At 46.6% G+C, this 20,651-nt stretch overlaps 1 protein-coding gene across 5 annotated transcripts in view; it reads right to left on the bottom strand.

Moving 5' to 3' along the window:
- Positions 1-2,508: 2,508 nt before the first annotated feature.
- The window catches only part of OTULIN (OTU deubiquitinase with linear linkage specificity), a 32,340-nt gene continuing 14,197 nt past the window's right edge, over positions 2,509-20,651 (bottom strand). For 3 of the 5 annotated variants that reach the window (XM_027125341.1, XM_027125342.1, XM_027125346.1), the window contains exons 4-7: positions 17,564-17,707; positions 11,286-11,411; positions 8,591-8,860; positions 2,509-7,378 (exon numbers count right to left, since the gene is read on the bottom strand). In XM_027125341.1, the coding sequence (XP_026981142.1) occupies positions 7,184-7,378; positions 8,591-8,860; positions 11,286-11,411; positions 17,564-17,707 (735 nt within the window). In that variant the 3' untranslated portion in view covers positions 2,509-7,183. The remainder of the gene's footprint in view (positions 7,379-8,590; positions 8,861-11,285; positions 11,412-17,563; positions 17,708-20,651) is intronic. The other 2 variants (XM_027125343.1, XM_027125345.1) reach the window with 2 other exon arrangements.

Here is a 20,651-nt window from a genome sequence, read left to right as displayed (position 1 = left end):
TTTTTTTTTTTTTTGCGGTACGCGGGCCTCTCGCTGTTGTGGCCTCTCCCGTTGCGGAGTACAGGCCGCGCAGGCTCAGCGGCCATGGCTCATGGGCCCAGCCGCTCCGTGGCATGTGGGATCCCCCCGGACCGGGTCACGAACCCGTGTCCCCTGTATCGGCAGGCGGACTCTCAACCACTGCGCCACCAGGGAAGCCCCCTGCAACTCTTTTAAGGGAAGGTTGGAAATACGTTCCAAGAGCCTTAAACAGGGTCAATTTAAGGATGCATAAAAAGATCGATGAATGAGAAGGCTCATTATAGCACTACTTATAATTGAGAACACTGGAAATAGCCAATGATGTTAATTATAAAATTGTTCTAAAGATTTTTTTTTAAACCTTAGTGTATCACAGTTCCTCACCATCTAGCACAATCAGGATGTGATCTCCAAGAACATAAAAGACAACTTCCACTGTTTGCTCTTTATGTTCTTAGCATCCTCCCCAACATTCTGAGGAGTGCGGTCTCCTCAGGAATGGCACAGCATGGCAGTGTTTTTATCTGCCATAAACTGCATCCCAGTTCCTGATTTCGGGAGACGGCACTAGGCAGGTATTTGGAGGACAGTGTCCTTAGCTTAAATGAATATTCCAAATTGTAACAGAGAACGAAAAACCACCATCACCAGACCTCTCAGCCATCTTGCTAGGGTCTTGCAAGGGTGCAGGGCTGGGCTGCAGGGTCGTGGACAGGGGAGGGGAAGAATCCGCACTCAGCCCTAGGGAGCTGATTGGGAGAGTGTCACCCTGGGCTTTTCCGCCCCAGGGCCAAATCGGTTTTGCCTCTGGAGCTGTGCTGGGGGCTGGAAGTCTGGAATGAACCCTCCAGACCCAGCAAGTCAGAAGGTCATTACCAGGCCACTCACACGGAGCCCAGACAAGAGGCAGGGGCCGGAGTGGGAAGGGGAGACAATTTAGAGAATCTGCAGAAAGAATGCCGAGATTTCGAGCAAGGGAGACATGGTAAGTGGGAATGTACTGTATATACACATAAATACTCTCGTTTTACACACATATGACAGTCGGTATTTTCTTGATCATTTGATGGTTATAATTCCTAAGGGCCTCCCTAGGATCCACAGCCCAGATCCCCGTTTCTCTCCACACTTCCTACCGTGGGGGGAGGCGATGGAGGAGAAATGCCAGAAACACTGCCCTCGGAATCGAGGACAGCACCACAACTCAGACAAGAGGAGGGGGAAAGGGGAGAGTGTATTTGCAGCATTTAGTTTATTAACACAACTGAACGGGGCGGTGAAGGAAGGAGAGCTTGCTGTTGCTGTTTGGCATGGGAGGTCTTTTTGCGGCCACCACCAACCTGCCACTGCTGCTCTCTGGATGCCCAACCCCTAAGCAGTGGGTTCTTCAGAAGCCCAGCACCATTTTGCAAAGACTCAGTTCTTTGACTCACAGGAAGGTAGGGCACCGGTGGCCGAAACTTCATCCTCTAACCCCAAGAATACCTGTGAAAGCCTGCTGTCTTCCCCCTTCTTCAGATGGTTAACCTCTCTCAGTGGCAGTCCGATTCATACGCAGCGCATGCAAGGTCTTGCTGTCACACTTCTGGGCGCGCTCCCATCGGTCTGGTTGGTTCTTGAACACCTAAGAACGCTGCACACGCTGAGGGCCTCTCCCAGGCAAACACACGGCCAGGCTGGGTCTGGACTGTGACTGCAGCCCTGCTTTGCAGGCCTAGGGGATCTTCCTGGAAGCACTCTGTTGGGTGCTTGCACCTTGCTTCCCCCCACCCGCAGGGGAGACAGACCATGGTGGAGGTGAGGACTGAGGCTACAGAGGCGGGGTAACTGGGCCCAGCTCCCCCGAGTAGTGGGTGATGAGACTGGTCTTGAATCCAGACCCAAGAGGCCCAGAAGTGTGCATCTAATTTGGGCGGATCACTTCCTACAGGTTCAGCACTGTAAAGTCATCAGGCATCACAGGCCCGTCTTGGAGGTGCCGGAAAGTTTAAAGCACTGAACCCAAATCTCCCAGGTCCTCAAAGTCAGGCATTTAACCAGAGCAACACAGCCAGGCTTCTGAGTTTTTATTTTCTAAGTTTGTTTTTTGCTATTTATTTTTACAATCCTCAGTGGCCAGGTTGCTACAGGGGATCGGCAGCAAAACCCGAGGAGGCTCTGCCTCTGACGGTGAAGACGAAGACTCAGCACGTCACGGGGGACACTCCTGCCGCGGATGCAGGTAGGACCAAGGCCCCAAGCTGACGGGCGCCTTGGGGGCACAGTTTTCTGAGCAGGCGCGGTTTCTGACAGGTGCTGACACTATACAGTGTAAACAGGACACTCTGCTAAACAAGCCAAGGCGAGCGGGCCAGGTTCACACCACGTTCCCGGCTGCCCTCCCTCTGCAGCCCGCAGCCCGGCTGACAAGGAAGGAAAACCACCACCAGAGACAGAAGGTGGGTCGTTACCCTCTCAGAATTCACAACACAGAGAGTCGGAAGCGGCTAAAAGGAGAGTAACAATACCACAACGTTTTTATAAAGACAATGGAAACGAGAAGGGGGCTCATTAAATACATTCACTTCGGCTTTCTTCCCACAACGAAGTACTCGACGTGACCAACATTACTGTGGATTGCTCTGGTTCCTGTAGGAGTACCATATTGTAGCACCATTTATGAGAAGACAGATCAAGGCATTTTTCACTATACAAAAGGTCTTGAGTACAAAAAATTATTTTAAAGTTCAGAATTAAGCTCAACCACCCCCAAAAGATTGCCGAGACCGTGGTTATCTCCAGCCCCGTATCCTTTCCTTGGATTACCCATGTTTCGGCCATCTCACCCCTGACCCACAACTACACCCAAGAAATCAACAAGAATGCGATAAAGCTCTGGTCAGTGTTCTCCCTATTAATGAGTATTCAAAATATGGAAATATACAGATGGCCATAAAGGCCTGGGAACAGAGATATACGCAATAAATGGCTTGTTGATATGACTTTCCACTACAATTATCTCCACCACTCTGTATAGTTCAATTATGCCTACTAACCCATTCCACCATTCCCGGTAACAAATATCAATTTACCATGAAAAGAAAAAAATGCAAACGGGACAGCTCACCTTCACCCTCCCAAATGTGGCTGGGTCTCAGGCTGTGGGACCTCGCGTACGTGAGAACGTCCCAATGCGACTGCAGGCCAGCAAGCAGGCACATTCATACACGCGCACACGTCCCTTCCGGTCACGGCCGAGCCTGCCTTGCTTCTACTGCTACTGCTACCAAGGGTGGGAGGAGCCAAACCAGTTTAGTGTTGTGCTTCTCACAGCTCCAAGTTATTAACTGGATCACACAGGTATCAATCATCAGCTGCCCATGTCTTAATTCACTGCATAACCCAGCAGTGGCTCCCTGATCTCTCCAGTCCCTCAGAAGACATCACCAAGAAGTTTTTCCGAAAGAGTTAAGCATTACATAGTCTCCTTCTGTTAAGCAGGGGACTTAAACTTTAGAAAAAGGAGTTTGCGGAATCCACGCACAGAAGTCTTCCACTGGTTCAGATTTTTATCCTTGTATGACGTAAGCCATGGAGGTCTGTCAGGCGTCTGTTGTTTTGTTTTTAAAAGGCACTTTTAATCTAAAATCAGTTCCTCCCTCTTCAGTTCCCTTCGTACAGTTCCTTGGGCCATTTCTAAATTCCTTGACACTGTGCCCTGCCTGTGCTCAACTATTTGGGGGTTCTATACCTTTCACACACATTTCAGATTCAGATTCACTCCACACACATTCAGGGCTTCCTTTTTATTGCTTTTAAGTAGATACAGATCTTTTTAAAAAGGCACCTATGTATTTTTGTGTATGCCTACAAATAACATTCCCCGGAGGTTTACACTTCTGAAAACACTTTCTGGCTTTCAAAGGGGGAGTACCTGCCAAGTCTTGCTTTAGAAAGAGAGAGAGAGAGGAAAACAATCAAACTTTAACACCAAAAAGGAGAAAAAGCCAGGAAGTCTATCTGAGTCCTACTTCTGTGCTGTGAGGTAAGAATCCTAGATCATTAAAGGGGAGAGAGCACCTAACCGTCACCATCTGGAAGCTCTTCAAAAAGCAGACTACAAACTCTCAAGTGAAAGAGCACCTTGGGGTGAAGAGGGCAGGAGGAATAACACAGCCTCTTAAAAAACAAAGGAAAACACAAGCACATAAAAACCAACAAAGGTGTTTCTTCCTGACAGAGGTGTGAGATTCAGGTGGCCTGAGATTTTACTTGATAAGCTCTAGAATTGGAGGAAAAAAAGAATAATGAAAGAAAACAAAGGCAATGTCTGTTTTCCACAATCAGAGAAAAACACCAGTATTTATCAGATATTAACCGAATGTGTACAGAATAACAAAAGTGTAAATGGCTCTATCTAGACAGCAGGGTCAATCCTGTTCTGTGCCTTTAAAGCATTTTTGGATATGCTAGATTCTAAGGAAGAGGAACTGACATTTCAGATCAAATCCCCGCCCCTCCCCCCGACGCTGAGATCATAAGTGAAAGAGCGCACATTGGCAGCTTGTTCTCAGCTGCCACCCTCACTGTTCCATGTGTTATGAGTGAAATCAATGGATGCTGTAAATGTAGGAGCTTAGCAGGTGAGGAGGGGAAGTGGGAAAAGTTCTCAGTGAGGAGAGTTAATTCCATGGAACTTGTTACAGGGAAATTCTTTTAGGTTTAATGCACCTTAAATGAGCTCAAAGGTTTAAGTCACGCCTGTTTAAGGTAGACATTATCCTTCTGCCAAGACCATAGGGTCCAAACCACTGAACTCCTGCAATAAACTCTGGGACAGAAAGTAAGCACAGTGTCATTCCTACTACCTTCCTTTTTCTGGAACACTATCATTTTAGAAATTCCCTCTGAGTAGATCATCCTCCTGAATCCATTTTGGTCTCAGTTCAATTTCAATTCTGCTGATGTCACCCGACCAGGCCAAGACCAGGAATGAAAAATGGAATTAAAACTTGGGGCGACCGTAGTTGCATGTTGCAACAAAAAGAAACATATTTTAAGTTGGCCAATCATCTATATTTCCTGAAGTACTGTTTCTTTGAAAGTTTTACTTCTCTTATGCTGTGATCCCTCTAAGCCTGGATGGCAGTCTGAGAGCAGAGTGTAATAAGGCCTTGGGACAGAGAGCAACTTAAACGCACCCTTGTGAATTTTTATCAGTGGGGTGGTTAAGACCACAATTTCTGCACACACTCTAACAATATCACACACAGGAACAAGAAAAAAGTATGAAACATAAACAAGCTGCCCAGAAGCCCAGCTCAACTCAAGTTCACTAAGATTAGAACATTCTCAAAACGCAAAGACAGGTGATCATGAGTATTATTAAATCCAGCAGCGGCTATGCACCAACGGTTAGATGGACACAGACTCCTACTGCCTTATACAACCTAAGTGTTTGAAGTTGTGCTTTTAAAAATGTTCAGGAATGAACGGTAAGCATTTCCTGTTGTAAGTTACATGAAAAATGAGTTCCATAAAATGAAGCATCAAAGCCAACAAGAATTCGTCAGTTTTACTTTCACTTGGCTTCTAGGTGCCTCCTTATTTGAGGCACCACTGCATTTCACAGTGAAAAGCAAAGCCTCTCAACACATTCACACCATTTAGAGCAGAATTTAATTCAAACGCTCCAATGAATAAGTAGCTACCGAAACGTGGTGAATACTATTGATGAGGTAATGGGGAAAATATCAATATTGATGTAACCGTCTGCATAGTTTTATGTGTCCTCTGAGTTTTCTCAACCAAGAATTTTAATTTTTAAGTGAAAGCAAAACTAACACTATCACAAAAGGTTTGCCCCTCTGAGAAAAAAACAACAATGGATTAGATAGCTTATAAACTATAAGCTTAAATTGGACCAAATAAAGATCTTACTTACTATAAAATAAAGCTCAGTGCTTCAGGGTAACACCACGTCCACAAATACTGAGCCAATTCAGATGCCACTGACAGTCCTAAAGAGTGACACGTCCCGTCCCTTGCGCCGTGGCCACAGTACACGCCCCACGTGGATGGTTCGGGCCCTAATGCAGACCACGCTCAGCTGGGCTGCCCTGTCCAGCCCCCAGGCACCACCCTAGCCTGTGACATGCAATCACTCGTGGCCAGAACACCGCCTCCCCAGGGCATAGCCAAATCAAGGGCAGATGCAGCTCGGCCATGCGGCTGCAGTCAGTTTTCAGCACACGCTCTGTTTAAACTTACCCAGAAAAAGCCTGAGACGCTTTGCTGTTATTCATCCAACAGAGGAGCCACACGGATTTGGCAACGGAAGCATTCTCCAAAAAAATAATCACTTGGCCTTGGTCTCCTCTAAAAAAGCAGGTGGATCTAAGCCTTGTTCTGACTATAAAATGGTGGATCCATGGAAGTGGAGACTAAGGAGCAGCCCCAATCCTAGAGAGCAACGAGCTGCGCTCACCCGCCAACTACCCAGCGCCTGCACCCAGCGCCTGCACCCAGCACCAGACCTGGTGTGTTCCCAACCGCAGGCGTTTGTCACGTTCTTCAGAGTCAGGACGTCCTGCTGCCACTGCCTCTTCCTGCAGCTCCCTCTCCAGCCTTTAAATAACTATTGGGGACCCAGTTCTTAACCTTCCATTAGACAATCTGCTTAGAACAGCTTTAATTAACATGTAAATCCAAACCACTGCTCGATGAGACTATCAGAGGATGTTACGGCTGGGCCGCTGACAAGCTTTGTCCCAGAACTCTACCATATAAGCAGACCGCGTAGGTGCACAGGAAGGGCACTGCAGAGACCCATCACCACCAAAACAAAAAAACTACCATCTTTAAAAAAAAACGGAAAGCCAGTTTACTATTAGAGAGAGCTCTGAACATATTCCTCTCCAAAATAAGTCTCCTCTGATACAAATGTGTTTGTTTTATGGAGATGTAGTCTGCACCTTTCAACAGGTGTGCTCTGAAGGCCCCCAGTGAAACATAGTGCATCATAGGTGAGGGAAAAAACTTGATTAATTCTGATTATCAAAAGCTAGTCTTCAGAACATTCCAGTCCAGCTTGGCTCACAAGGCCCAAGAGTCCTCAGAGGTCACTCCAAGGGACCTGCAGTCCCAAGGACCGAGCCGCGTCACCAGGCTGTCCAGGAGTGTCTCACAGACTCGTCTCCTCACACACTCTGACGGGGATGTTGTAGTGCCGGTCATCTTCGGCGATCAGCGTCACCACCGGCCAGTCCCTGGGGGGGTCGGTGGGATAGACGGTGATGAACTCTTCAGTGCTGTACTTGGAGAGCCGGTACACCTGAATGGTGTGGCGCACAGCGTAGGCGAGAAGGAACATTTCAACCTGGGGGAAGAGCAAACACTGAAGGATGTGGCGGGAAGCCACGGTGAAGGATAGGGCTCTCCACCCACTCCACCCACTCCTGGTGTCCCCGAGGTGCATGGCATGGCTCAGCCACAACCATTCTTCCTCCCCGTGGGCCCAGCCCCAGTCCTTTTGTATATATGGGTCGTTATAAACAAGCACATCATCAAGAAGAGATCCTATGTCTGATCAGGGACTCGTGTAGAGAATATGCAAAGAACACCTTACAACTCGACAGTAAAAAAGCAAATAACCAGTTTAAAAATTGGGCAAAAGACTTGAACAGGTATTTCTCCAAAGAAGATATGCAAATACCAGTAAGTACATGAAAAGTCATCAGGGAAATGCAAACCGAACCCACAATGAGAAACCACTTCCCACCCACTCGAATGGCTACAATCAAACAGATAATCACTGGGGGTGACTGCTTAACGGGCACCAGGTTTTCTCTCAGGGGAAGGAAAGTTTTGGAACTTGACACAGGTGATGGTCACACAACACCGCAGATGTACCGAAAGTGACTGAGTTGTACACTTTAAAATGGTTAATTTTGTGTTATATGAACTTCACCTCAATTAAAAAAAAAAAAAAAAACAACAAGACCCTTCAGAGGACTCTTCCAAGAGCTTGGTCTATTTGTTTACTGGAGCCAAGGGTACTGATCCCATCCACCACACTACAGAAGCAAGCCCAGGCTGAGATAACCACGGCGGTTATAAAATACGTTCACAATTCTTTGGCACTCCTCACTTGAATGTGGGAAGGATTAAGTGACTTGCTTCTAACAAACAGAATAGAGTGTAATTGACCGTGCGTGACTCGCAAGACTAGATCATAGAAGGCACTGGAGCTTCCTCCTTGCTCTCTTCTTGGATCCCTTTCTGAGGGAAGCCAGCCGCCATGTCACAAGGACACCCAAGCAGCCCTATGGAAAGCCCCACATGGTGAGGAACAGAACCCTCCCACCACCTCCCAGCGAAGGGACTGAGGCCTCCTGCCAACAGCCAGGTGAGCATGCCATACTGGAAGTGGCCCCTCCAGCCCCAATCACGCCCTCAGATGACTGCAGCCCTGAACAAGATCCAACTGCAGCCTCCCGAGACCCTCGACTCCTGGCTCACAAAAACTGGGATGAGGTTTGGCGGCTGAAGCTGCTGTTTGGGCCAATATACTCCCAAAGGTACAGCTCACCTGTTCAAGGCCACCGGCGTGCCCCACCTGGTTCAGATGGTTCCTCAGCAGCTGTCCGGGGTCACCTGACGTGTCCCGAGCAAACAGAAGCACAGAGAAGAACGGCACTTCCCTTCCCTTCTCTTTATCATCATATAGTTCGATGGCTCTGTTTAGCATGAGAAATTTCACAGCTTCATAGAGGCTGTACTCCTCTTCTTCATTCGTGAACAGTTCATCACAAGCTACCTGCCTCGCTTCGGCAGTTCTCAGTTCAGCCAAGTCTGTCCACTGTAATAAGAAAGTTACATAATAATTAAATTGTTGCTCTAAAAGTCCCTGGTAAAATTCCACACGATGAGCACAAAATTATTTTCAAGATAGGCAGGCAACCATGGGTCACGTACCAAGGCTCAGTGCTCAAGCTTCCAGCTCGAACAATGGCACTCTTCAGACCTCACAAATTCCTTACTCACTTCTTCCCCCACTAACTTGAAACAAAAGTATAATGTACTACGGAGAACTCTAGGGCCATGGAATGGAAATTTCAACTCCCCTACCTTCCCAGGCAGAGATCAAACCGGTCAATCAGAAATACTTACAGGAGAGCTAACATGCGTGTGTGAGGCCCGTGTGAGACGCTGTGAAGCGAAGCTGAAACTACTCCTCCCCTTAAGGGGTTTACGGCAGCCGTTACCACCCACCAACACCAAGCCAACCCTCAAACATGGAGATGCACCAGGAAGACTGCGGGGTATCCTGAGTATCTGTTTACTAAACTTATTCTTCTAACCTCTTAAATATACACTTGAGTTTCAAATGAATAAATCCACTCCGGAAATTCTTACCGACTTCTGATTCAGAGTAAAGCAGAGGATCAAGTATTCAGCTAACATAAGCAAACTCTTTAAGTGAAAAAGAAAACCCTATAAACATATGTGCTTTTAAGTTAAAGTGAACGAGGATAGGAGGTGCCAACATAAAACTAATCCTTATGAATAACCAGTAACTACTGCTCCTCCCCAAAACCATTAACATTTTAAATACAAGAGTAAGTGTTAATAGTAATGACTGTGCCACCGGACTCGCTCCAATATTTGGGTTGCAAGCTGGAACACCTCATATTTTCCAGAAGGGGACCAAGCTGGCAGGCAAGAACGCAGCTCTGGGGTCAGAGAGTCAGGGTGGAATACAGGCCTTGCCACCGAGCAGCTGGTGGCTTCTGCAGGGCCTCCGTCTCCTCATCTGCAAAGTGAGGATACCACAGCAACGATACCCGGGTAGTCGTGAGGATTAAACAATGTATCAAACTTTTAGTGTGCAGCCTGGCACATACAAAGTGCTAACGATGCCGGCTCAGAGGCTTTTTATTTTTATTTTTTTTTTGGCTCAGAGTGTTAATGTATAATTTTAATGTTATTACAAACTGGAATCACTTAAACATTCCCCCAAATGAGGATCTAGTTACAGTAGGCACAGCTAATAAAGCAACCTCACAAGAACTTAAAAGAGTTAAAAAGGAAGCTGTCACCAGTGGCTGAGCTGAAGAGCCTTCCTGTTCACTCCCACAGGGCCAGAGCCTTATGCTCAACCCCCTGCTAACCCAGGGCCTGGGCAGGCGCAGGTCCCCCAGCCCCCTTGAATCCTGTGCTCTGCTCCAACAGGCAGCAAGAACAGACCCCCTCTCCCCTTCTCTTGCTCCCATTTCTTCATCACTGGTCTTCCTTCGACAGTATAGTTTCCAGTACACATTTCTCATGTTTGTAAATAAAAACTAGGCTCCAGGAACTCAGGGCCCTCCACTCATTCAACAAAATATTGACCAAATGCCTATTATGTGCCAGGCTCAGCACCCGGCACTGGCTGTAAAGGAATCGACAGGACAGTCTCTGGTGAAGCTGAAAGTCTCATGGGGGCAGACCACAGTCAAGTGAACAGATCAACAACCAGGGTATGTGCTGGGGGAATCCCGAAAGCCGATGCCTGACACCTCCTTACCGGCCTCCCTCCTCCATCTACAAAGCCTGGAGCAACTAACAGGCCCTCAATCCCGGGTCCCTGGTGAGGAGAGCTGTTAGGCTGCTCAAAGGCCAGCAACCTAGAGTTCTGTGTGGGGCCAGTGTGCAAGCAGGATATCGACCCACATAAGGCAGCGGAAAGCCACAGAAGAGGGAGCATTTAATAACCAAATCACTGGGAATCAGCAGACCAAGTTCCTCCTCACAATTCTGCTTCAGAAAAACCCTCAGGACAGTTGTCAAAGGACAAGTTACTAAATCTGCTCCACTGGAAAATCATCGTGAAAGAAAACAAGTCTAATAAATATGGACAGAATCTTAAAACATGAACATAATTGGGAAGAATTTAATAAATGTGAATTCATTATCACTGATAATCCTGTAAGAGATATGGACTAAATGATATCCCTGAAACTTGTCAGAACTGAAGAAAAGACTACATTTGTACGGTTTCCTTTAAACAAAGTTAAACGTTTCATTAAACACATCATCTCCTCCGAGAATACACGATGTTGATATTTCTTCATTTTACCGAACACTTCATAGGAAGTGTTTGTGTTCGTTTAGAATTATTTTGCCTAAAAACCAGCCAAGAGCGTGTGGTAATCCACTAAGTGAAGACCAAGAAGTGGTGTGCTGGGGCACCCGGGAGTGAGAGCTTTGCACTTATCACAGAAAGGAAACTACATGTTCCAAACCTTCTTCCTCAGTAAAGTGAGGGACTCCTTAATTTTATCAACCAGGGCCTCGCTCTTCCCCTCAAACTTCAGTCCAAGCTTCCACTGCTTGATCCAGCTGTATTTGCTTATGAGTTTTTCTGGTAACTAGAGTATCAAGAAACAGAGAGAGAAAATGTTAACATTCCAGAAAGGCCATCACACGATCCAAGCTATGAGAAACAATGAAGCCTACAAGACCTACCTTCGTTTCCAGAATTAATTCCTGCACATCTGTCTGGGTTTAGGACGGCGGACCTAAATCTGGAAGTCAGGATCTCGGAAAGACCCACCCTGAGGAGGGCTTCTACAGTGAAATGGCAGTTTTGGTTGAAACCCAAAGGCACAATGTACCTGGCTGGGTTCCAGCCGCGGGCAGGAACATTCCACAGCACTTTGTAAGGGTACATGAAGGCAGTGTTCACACCAGGTCTTCGCATAAACCACCCAAGCAGCTGCGGGGCTCACTGGTGCCTCCCTACCACTCCCTAATGCCTGACTCAGGAAGGTGCTTTGGGCCTGTGAGATGGTCCAGGATAGGGTAAAAACCTGTTCCTTTCCTGACTAGGAAAATAAAACCTAACTTCTGATACTTACACTACCATCAAAGTTTTAATATTAGAAAGAAACACTATGGTATCTAGTTTAACTAATCAGTGTAGTAAGATAGAAAATACAACTGAGAACAAGATGCAGGGGTTAAGGGAGTTGTGATGGGCTAGCTCATTAGAGAACTGACAGCTCAACTATTATTTTGCCTGTTTCCTTTTTTTTCCTGGAGCGTTTGCTATTTTGTTTTCCCCTCATCATCAATAGAATTTGGAGTCTGAAAAGCAAGCTGGGACATAACCGGATCGACGTCAGCATGGGAACTCAGACTTTCCCAACAGTCTTGGAGAAATCCATATAATTAGGCCGGGCACAGGCATGTCCCTTCAGTGCTATAAAATGCAGAAAGGAAAAAAGAGTTCACCTCCAAGTCAAAAGATCATTAGAGAATAATTAATTCCTCCCTAGAACCTGAGTTTGTTTAACAGTTGTAATACAGTTTTAAATGAGGCCATGTGTTCAGTTCTCCTGGAATCTAAGGCTCTGAAGACCCTTGCATGAACGGGAACTCCAGTTTTACCTTCCCTTTACAGCAGTCATGTGAAACTACAGTGGTTTCATCTCTACAAAAAAACAAAACCACAACAGGGACGTAAATTCCTCTTCAGGTGGTTATCACAATGATGGCATTAATGGGGGAGGGGCTGTGTTCTCATCTTCTTACGATGACAAATGACCACCCACCCAAGAGCAGCCCAGCTCTGTGCCCACACTGTCCTACATTTCAGCAACATGTGGGCAGTTCTGCTGCCAACTTTCTCTCAGGTTCTCTGGTTTATCACCAGACTCTAAAATGCCCTCAAGTGGCAATAAGCTGAAATCACAACTGGGCACAGAGAAGTGCAGTGAGCAGAAAATACTGGCTACACAGATGTGAGCTGGGAAACGGCGTGGAAGGAAGCCCAGAAAACATAAGCATCACGTGATGTTGTGTATGTACCTAAAAAGCAGGCACGATGCTCAATTACTCAAGAGACCCCAACGATCTAACTACACCGAGCAAAACCCAAAAAAAAGTCCGTTTCCTCATTCCTTCCACGCATGGGCCAAAGTATTGCTGGAATAATTATCAAGGGCTGTATATGCTGGGAGCTGTGGGGAGCCTGGAGAAAGCCCCAAACTGAGGTGTGAAAAGAAACTATGAGGAAAGAATAATGGAGCTGAAATTCTTTACTCAGATGAAAAAAATGAGGATAGCTTTAAATGCTTTCAGGGGGTCATGACACATACAACACACACACACAGCCATTCTTTTACACTACACACACGGAGACTGGACTTCTGTTAGGGTAAGGGAGACGTAAAGAAGAAACAATGAAAAACAAGAAACAATGACGGGAAATACTTAATAAAGTATTAAACTGCCTAATTAGCTTAGGTATAATTTCATTTGTGACTGAAATATAAAAACAGCCTGTTTTCTCTAGCAAATGTCCACAATTCTCGAAATCAGCACCATGGTTAAAGGGATAGCAAGTAACAAGAATGTGTCACCCCCAAACTGTCTCATGAGTTCTGATATACAGTCTATCCCACCCTAAGCAAGCAAACACTGTCACAGGTCCCACCCACTCAGAGACATTCTAAAACTATGGAACCAAAGGACCCCTGACCCGAAGGATACCACCTCTTGGGGACCCAGCTGCTGCCCAAGTTTAAGAACAGCCAGACCAAGCCACGTCCAAGGTCAGGGTCACGGTCAGATCATCCGACTGCAGTCAAACACAGAGACTAGGATCTGGACAGAAGCGAGAACGACAGACAGGGAGCCAAGACATGATGACAGGAGATGAGAGGCAGCCGAACTGTCAGACAGGCCACGAACGAGCAAGGCCAGAGGAGCCGAGCAGCACGGGACGAGCAGCCTGGGCTCGCTCGCCTCCACTGAGCTCACATTAAGGGGAGGGTCTCGGTCTAGCGCTCCTACTTCCCTTGAATCTCCTGAAACCATGCATGTTCTAGGAGAGAGGGAAAATGGCAAAATGCTACAAAGAACATCTCTCCAAATGTAAATGGAAGCAGATACAGCCAGCTACAGGGTGTGTAGCTTCTCTGGGCTCACCGGATTCTTGACGAAGTGCAAGCTGAGGTCAAGGGATGTTTAGCACAGCATGCAGCCTGCAGGCTGGGCCAGGACTGGTTCTGAGTCTACAGACTCACATACAAACTCAGGTGTCCCAGGACCTGCCCGATGCCCAGTGTGAAGAGGTGGGCTACTACAGAGCCTGGGCAGTTCAGGAGACCCTAACAATGCTGAAACTGGTTCCCTCCAACCTGCCTGCTGAGAGCAGCCTTTTTATGTCCCCAGAAGTGGTCAGTGCTCCAAGGACTTCTAAAAGCCCCGTGGACACCAGGACATATGACTGTCACTGGATGCAGGGTAGTGGTCAGAAGAGGCCCTTGGCGATTCAGAAAGATCAAGGATCAGGGTAAACTGAGACAGACTTATTTGTCAGATAGTTATTGTGTTTATAACAGCGAGCCTACCCCATTTTAAACCCCATAATTTATACCAAGCTGTAACAGCAAGCATGGCCTAATTAACATGACAGGATACAAGTTATTCTGATTTAGTAGGAAGATGGGTAGGAAATGGGCACAGAGACTTTCATACCAAAACTCCTGTAAGACCTTCTTGTTCTGTAGAATTGAGTTAAGTATCACCTGATCTGCTTGTCTTAATCACGAGCGTTAACAAATATTAAGACGCCTCCCTATTACAGTTACACAAGTAGTCTCTGGTAACGGAGAGGCCCCACTTGCGGGGCGAGGCGGTCCGGGTACCCCACCACCACGGTGCACCGCCGGCTTCTGCAGGCCTCACCACCTGGCGGTATTCGTACTTGGTTCCACCCCGACTTCTTCCAGTCACGCTGCACCGCCCTCTCGCTCACCCAACGAGACCCCTGTCAGTGTGGACCTTCCGACAGGAGACGAGGCGGAAGGGCCAGCATGAGAACAGGGGTGGAATGCCATCCACAGGAGGCTGCCTGAGACACCTGGGAGGTGGTTAAAAACTAGTCTGGTCAAGTACGACAACCAAGTCTGCGTACCCCTTCCTGCACTGACGCTTCAAATGAGAAGCGTGTGGTGCATCTGTCACCCGCCCAAGACACACAGCAAAACAGACCCTGTCAGGAAAGTGCTCAAAGCGAGGGAATCTGCTGGCGGCTGAGGAGTCAACACAGGGGCAAGTCTTCTAGTTGGATGAGAGCAAGAAAAGTTTAATAAACCTTCATACTAAACTCACGGACAGGTATGATGTGCTTTTTCTCTCTGACGTGGGCCTCTTGGCATTCGAGAAAGGTTAGATGACAAAAATAATACCACTGTGACCAACTAATTATGCTCCCAAGAGAAAAACTCTACTTGTTGACTGATACATACAGAAAAGGGAAGAAATTAGAAAGAGTACTTGAGAATTTCCGCATGACTCAAATGAAGTCAGGAAAACCACCTTAAAGCCCCCATTGCTCATACGCGCAACGTGCTCTCATACCGATCAGAAACCAAGCACAACCTACCTAGACTATTTTTAATTTGGCAGATAACCTTACCCAAATGTATCCTGTTAGTAAAATAAAAATTATGCTTTACTTTCATGGAGCGTATTTTGTATGTTTAATTATGTAGAGCACTGCTTGCACCAGAGTTCCTTGGAAAGTTAAAACTTCAAATTCATTACATCAATTAAGTCCATAAATCTAAGCAGCCCCTTAAAGTAAAAGGCTCAAAGGAAAGCAGCCTAAAATCGAGGAGGATTTTGTCACAATCAATAAATAAAGCTATGGCTGTCAAACAAAAGTTAAAGCAAAATACAGTGACATCACCCATGTCTGCTTCCCAAGCAGTGTCTCATGTCCACAGGCATGCTTTTGACTGACCAACAATTCTGAAATATTTCAGTACTGATATGTCTAATTTGCAAAGCTAAAAATAGCCTAGTGCATCAATTTCTTTTGCTCATTTCTCAAAAAAAAAAAAAAGCTAATACTGAGAAATCTGCTTAAGATGACATATCTTTGGGACTTCCCTGGTGGCGCAGTGGTTAAGAATCTGCCTGCCAATGAAGGGGACACGGGTTCAAGCCCTGGTCTGGGAAGATCCCACGTGCCGCAGAGCACCTAAGCCTGTGCGCCACACCTACTGAGCCCGTGAGCCACAACTCCTGAAGCCCATGCGCCTAGAGCCCGTGCTCTAGCCCGTGCTTCTTCAAGAGAAGCCACCACAATGAGAAGCCCACGCACCACAGCGAAGAGTAGCCCCCGCTCGCCACAACTAGAGAAAGCCCACGCGTAGCAACGAAGACCCAATGCCGCCAAAAATAAACAAAATAAATTTATATTAAAAAAAGATAATGTATCTTTGATTAGAAGTATCTTTCACAGATATCATTTAAATAGCTTATACACACGTGATCTTACACCCGTTTATAAAGTAGATAATCACCTGAGAGACAGGTGGTATCCTCCACCCACTGATCCTGGTTTTGCTCTTTGAGGGTATGTGATACCCCGTTCACCCAACAGACCTCTAATTAGCTTAACTGCCAACCAGTATCCTCTAAAAGTCTTTATTCTAGGCAAATACCCCAGCTCCTTCAACTGTTCCCCAAAGCAGATGAGCCCTGTTGGGCACACTCCCACCTGTACTGAGGGTACAGGCACAGAGCTGAACTGGGTCCTCAAGATGGGATGTGACCAGCCCTGTTCAAGACAGGGCTGTCACTGCCTGTGTTTTAGAAGCGCTCCTTTTAAGACAGGGCTTCCTTATCACTGCAGGCATCACACATCAGTGGGCTCGTACTGGGCCTGCAATCCATTAAAATCCTGACTCTTCCTTCCCCCCTCATAAGTTGCTGGTAAGGCAGATCTCCCACAGCTAGCACTCTGAGTTTCGGTTTGGGGTTCTCTTTTAATACAGGTGCAAGGTTTCCTATTTTCTTCCAAGTAATGTCATATTCTGACTTCTGCTCAATCGTGCCTGCCCACCAAACTCTTTTGGGGTATTCTATCATCCAACCTATCATGACCTCAAGCTGATGTGTGTCGTGTATCCACGACACACTGATGATGTGACTTCTTGGGGTGTCACGACCAGGCTGCAGATTTAAAACCTTGAAGAGGGCCAGGCCTGGGACACAGCCCCTGACCCTCACCTCCCCAGGGAGCCTCCCCCAGGCTGACAGCAACCGTCTCTCTTCTAGGGTTGCTGCTCTGCCGCCTGCCATGCCAGCTTTCCTATCACTCTGCAGAGGGTGCTGATTCCTTGAATTGGAGCTAGAATCACAGAAATCTGCCTCCTAAAACCCCAGCAGGTTCTCAGATAGTACAATATACAGCCCACTTGGTAGAGACTCCAACACTGAAGTCAAACTGCCCTAAGTGCTTTGAACAAACCCTAAACACCTGCTCTCTAGTTAAGCTGAAGCACTGAAGAAATTTTATCACCTTCCTCTTCTGGGGAAATATCAATCATTTTTAGTCACTTTGCTATGCAAAATCATCTCAGCCACACAAAACTGAATAAACCCACACACTGACGTCACACCGCAGACAGTACAAGCACGTAGCACAGGGCAGAGAAGGGGAAGTCTTTCTCACAAAAGCAACTGGAAACATTGCAGACTCAAACCTGCAGCAGCAGCGTACCAGCGTGAGCTCCGGGTCCTGCAGCCAGGAGGGCAGCGCGGCTGGCTGGCTCATGGCCTGGAAGAGCGTGGCCCTCAGCGCACAGTAATTATCTCCACGGACTCGCCTGATGGAGGTGAATTTCTGAGACACCTCCTCGTAGCCCTGGACAAAAGCATCAGAGAATTCAAAATGGTCATTACTGACTTCAGAGAGTGGGGAGAATTTTATTCCTGTGGAAAAAGTGTGCCCCCAATCACTAGAAGAACGGAAACAAGACTGGCTGAGTCTTTCATGTAAGATATTTGAATTCTTTTTTTAATTAATCAAAGGAAATTAACAAATGTTAGTACTGTACATAGTATCAGCATAGGTAGCAGACGCAACATACTAGAACATATAAAATAATACACCAAGTATTATTAAAACACTAGTCACCCCCAAAGTTGAAGTTATATGCCCCTTAGCAACCGTTGTAACATTCACTTATTAATAACCAACATTCTGAAGGCTTTAATCTGTGTTTAGATTGACCCTAAACTCTTTAATGAAGAGACAGAAAAGAAAAGAGAGATGTACCCAGCTCGTATCTCCACATTAAAAATAATACCCCCAAATCCCAAATTTCCGTGAAATACATAAAAAAACTACATGCTAGGAGGTGCCTGGATAAATTCTGTTAGACTTTTTCAAAAAGTGGATTTAAGTGTCATTCTTGTTTAGCCTGCAAGTGAAACAAGGAAATGAAAATGCTCAGTGACATGCTCAGTCAACTCAAATACAGCCATCCAAACGGACCATTTGGAGCATGCCCCCCAAAAAGGACAGCATAAAATCCCAGCGACCTGGTCCAGGGGCCCAGATGACTGATTCCCCGCTGGACGCTGCTCAGGCGTCGGCGTCGGCTTCACAGCTTCCCCACCGCACGGCTTCGCCCCCGACCTGGCAGACCTTTCGCTAGTCCTGCTCTTCCGCAACAATCACTCGAAACCCTGCTTCCTACCCACATTTACACAAAAGAAGAAGTGTCGCCCTCATGGGGTGGGCACCATGTAGACAGTCATCCTGTGTCCAGGCACTGGACCCTGTTATTAGTTGTTTTCAAGGTTCAAGTCACAGGATGATGTTCTAAGTGGATATGAAAGTACGTCTTTCCAATAATAAAATTTTGAGAGTTGCATTTTTATTCAGTGGCCCAACCACTGCAATGTAAGGGCCCGTCAAGCAGACTCATGCCTGCTAATATGCACCTCTTCCCTATGGCGAACCTCTAGTTACCCCAAATACTCACGATGGCTAGTTCAACAGCAACTGTATCTTTCCAAGTGTGTAAATGAATACCCAAAACAAAACAATCAGACAAATAAGGACTAAAAGATAACAGAGATCCAAGCTGTTATCAGGCCCAGAAATGCTCTGACGGCCACGGGTCCCGATGGGATGCTTTTCTAACTAATGTGCCTTTGATTATTTGGTCACCGAAGGGTCCAACTATAGGGTCATATCTTTACCTCAAACTGAAATCAAAGAGGAATGACTTCAGCATGAGTTCCAAAATATGGAACACTTGGATAACTTAGTAAACATCTTCAATTACAGGCTTGAAGGTGCCAACTGTTAGAAGAGATCCTTTAAAGAGACTGAGATCCAAAAATAAGGTTGCATGTCAGTGTAAGCATTTCTGGGGAAGATGAGAAAATACAGTTTAGATACCTGGCCTCTGGTTATCTACTTTGATACAGAGCTGGAGGTTTTTACAAAATCTACAAGTAGCCAATATGCATATTCAGCAGATGGCCACACAAATCTAAACGTTCTTAAGCTCTGGCAGGAACTGAGAGTCCCAGGTACGTCGTGTCATTGTCTGAAGCTCTCTAACGAGTGCCTGAGACACAAGTAGTCTACAGTCCAGACTTGTGGGAAACAGGGCTGACACTGGCTCTCAGAGCTTCAAAAGTGGCAGTGGCATTCGAGTATGGTCAGCCCATTTCAGGGCAGGCATGGGCAGCTGAGGTGCCTGATGAAAGGGGCACAACATTTTCTACAAAATGAAGCTCTGAGGACAAGAACAAATATATTCAAATACTTAACAATCTTAAATCCTGAACAGTACAGTTCTAAACAAACAAACAAAAATTTTAAAGATATTTCTATCAAACATGACAGGTCAATATCTCTAACGTGCCAGAAGTGCGTTCAAACTTGTAACATAAATAATCCCAAGAGAAAAATAAGTAAAGGGTATAATCCATAAGTTACAAGAGGTGGTAGAAGCATTAGGGTGAAACTGCCATTTCCGTAGCTCGGAGGAAGTCAGATAAGGCCACGCCTTGAACAGCCTGGGGTGCCGGGGTACGCGTGTGGGGCGCAGTTGGACCGCTGGCCCCCAACTCTGTCAAAATCCCGCATGTAACTTTACAGGCGGCCCTCTGCATCCATGCAGCATGTAGTGCTGTAGTCCATATTTATTGGAAAAATCTGCATAGAAGTGGGCCCAAACAGCTCAAACCTGTGTTTTTCAAGTGTCAACTGGAGTAGCAACTTCAATCTACGAAGGAACACTGGATTCAGGATACATTTGAGGGGGAACCAGTAGGATGTGCCACTCGACCTGCTGTGCAGTGGGAGTGGGTCAAGGGGCCTGACTCAAGTAATGACCCAACCCAGTCATAGCCACAGTGGGACCGTGTCATGGGAATCCCTGATGTCCCACAGCCTTGGAAGGACTACCTCAGGGTCACCAATCTATGCAATGGGACTGAAAGGGGGACAGCTCCTGGGATGCCCTAAATCAGTAGTCCCCAACCCCTGGGCCATGGATCGGTACCGGTCTGTGGCCTGTTAGGAACCGGGCCGCACAGCAGGAGGTGAGCGCCAGACGAGCGATTGAAGCTTCATCTGTATTTACAGCCACTCCCCACCACTCGCATTACCACCTGAGCTCCGCCTCCTGTCAGCATTACGGTGAGTTGTATAATTATGTCATTATGTATTACAATGTAATAATCATAGAAATAAAGTGCACAATAGATGTAACGCGCTTGAATCATCCCGAAACCATCCCCCTCCCGAGACCGTGGAAAAATCGTCTTACACGAAACCTGTGCCT

Source organism: Aethalodelphis obliquidens, unplaced genomic scaffold (assembly GCF_003676395.1).
Source record: "Aethalodelphis obliquidens isolate GAN/ISIS:26980383/991018 unplaced genomic scaffold, ASM367639v1 scaffold29, whole genome shotgun sequence".
NCBI lineage: Eukaryota > Metazoa > Chordata > Mammalia > Artiodactyla > Delphinidae > Aethalodelphis > Aethalodelphis obliquidens.
This window is presented reverse-complemented; position numbering and strand designations above follow the sequence as displayed.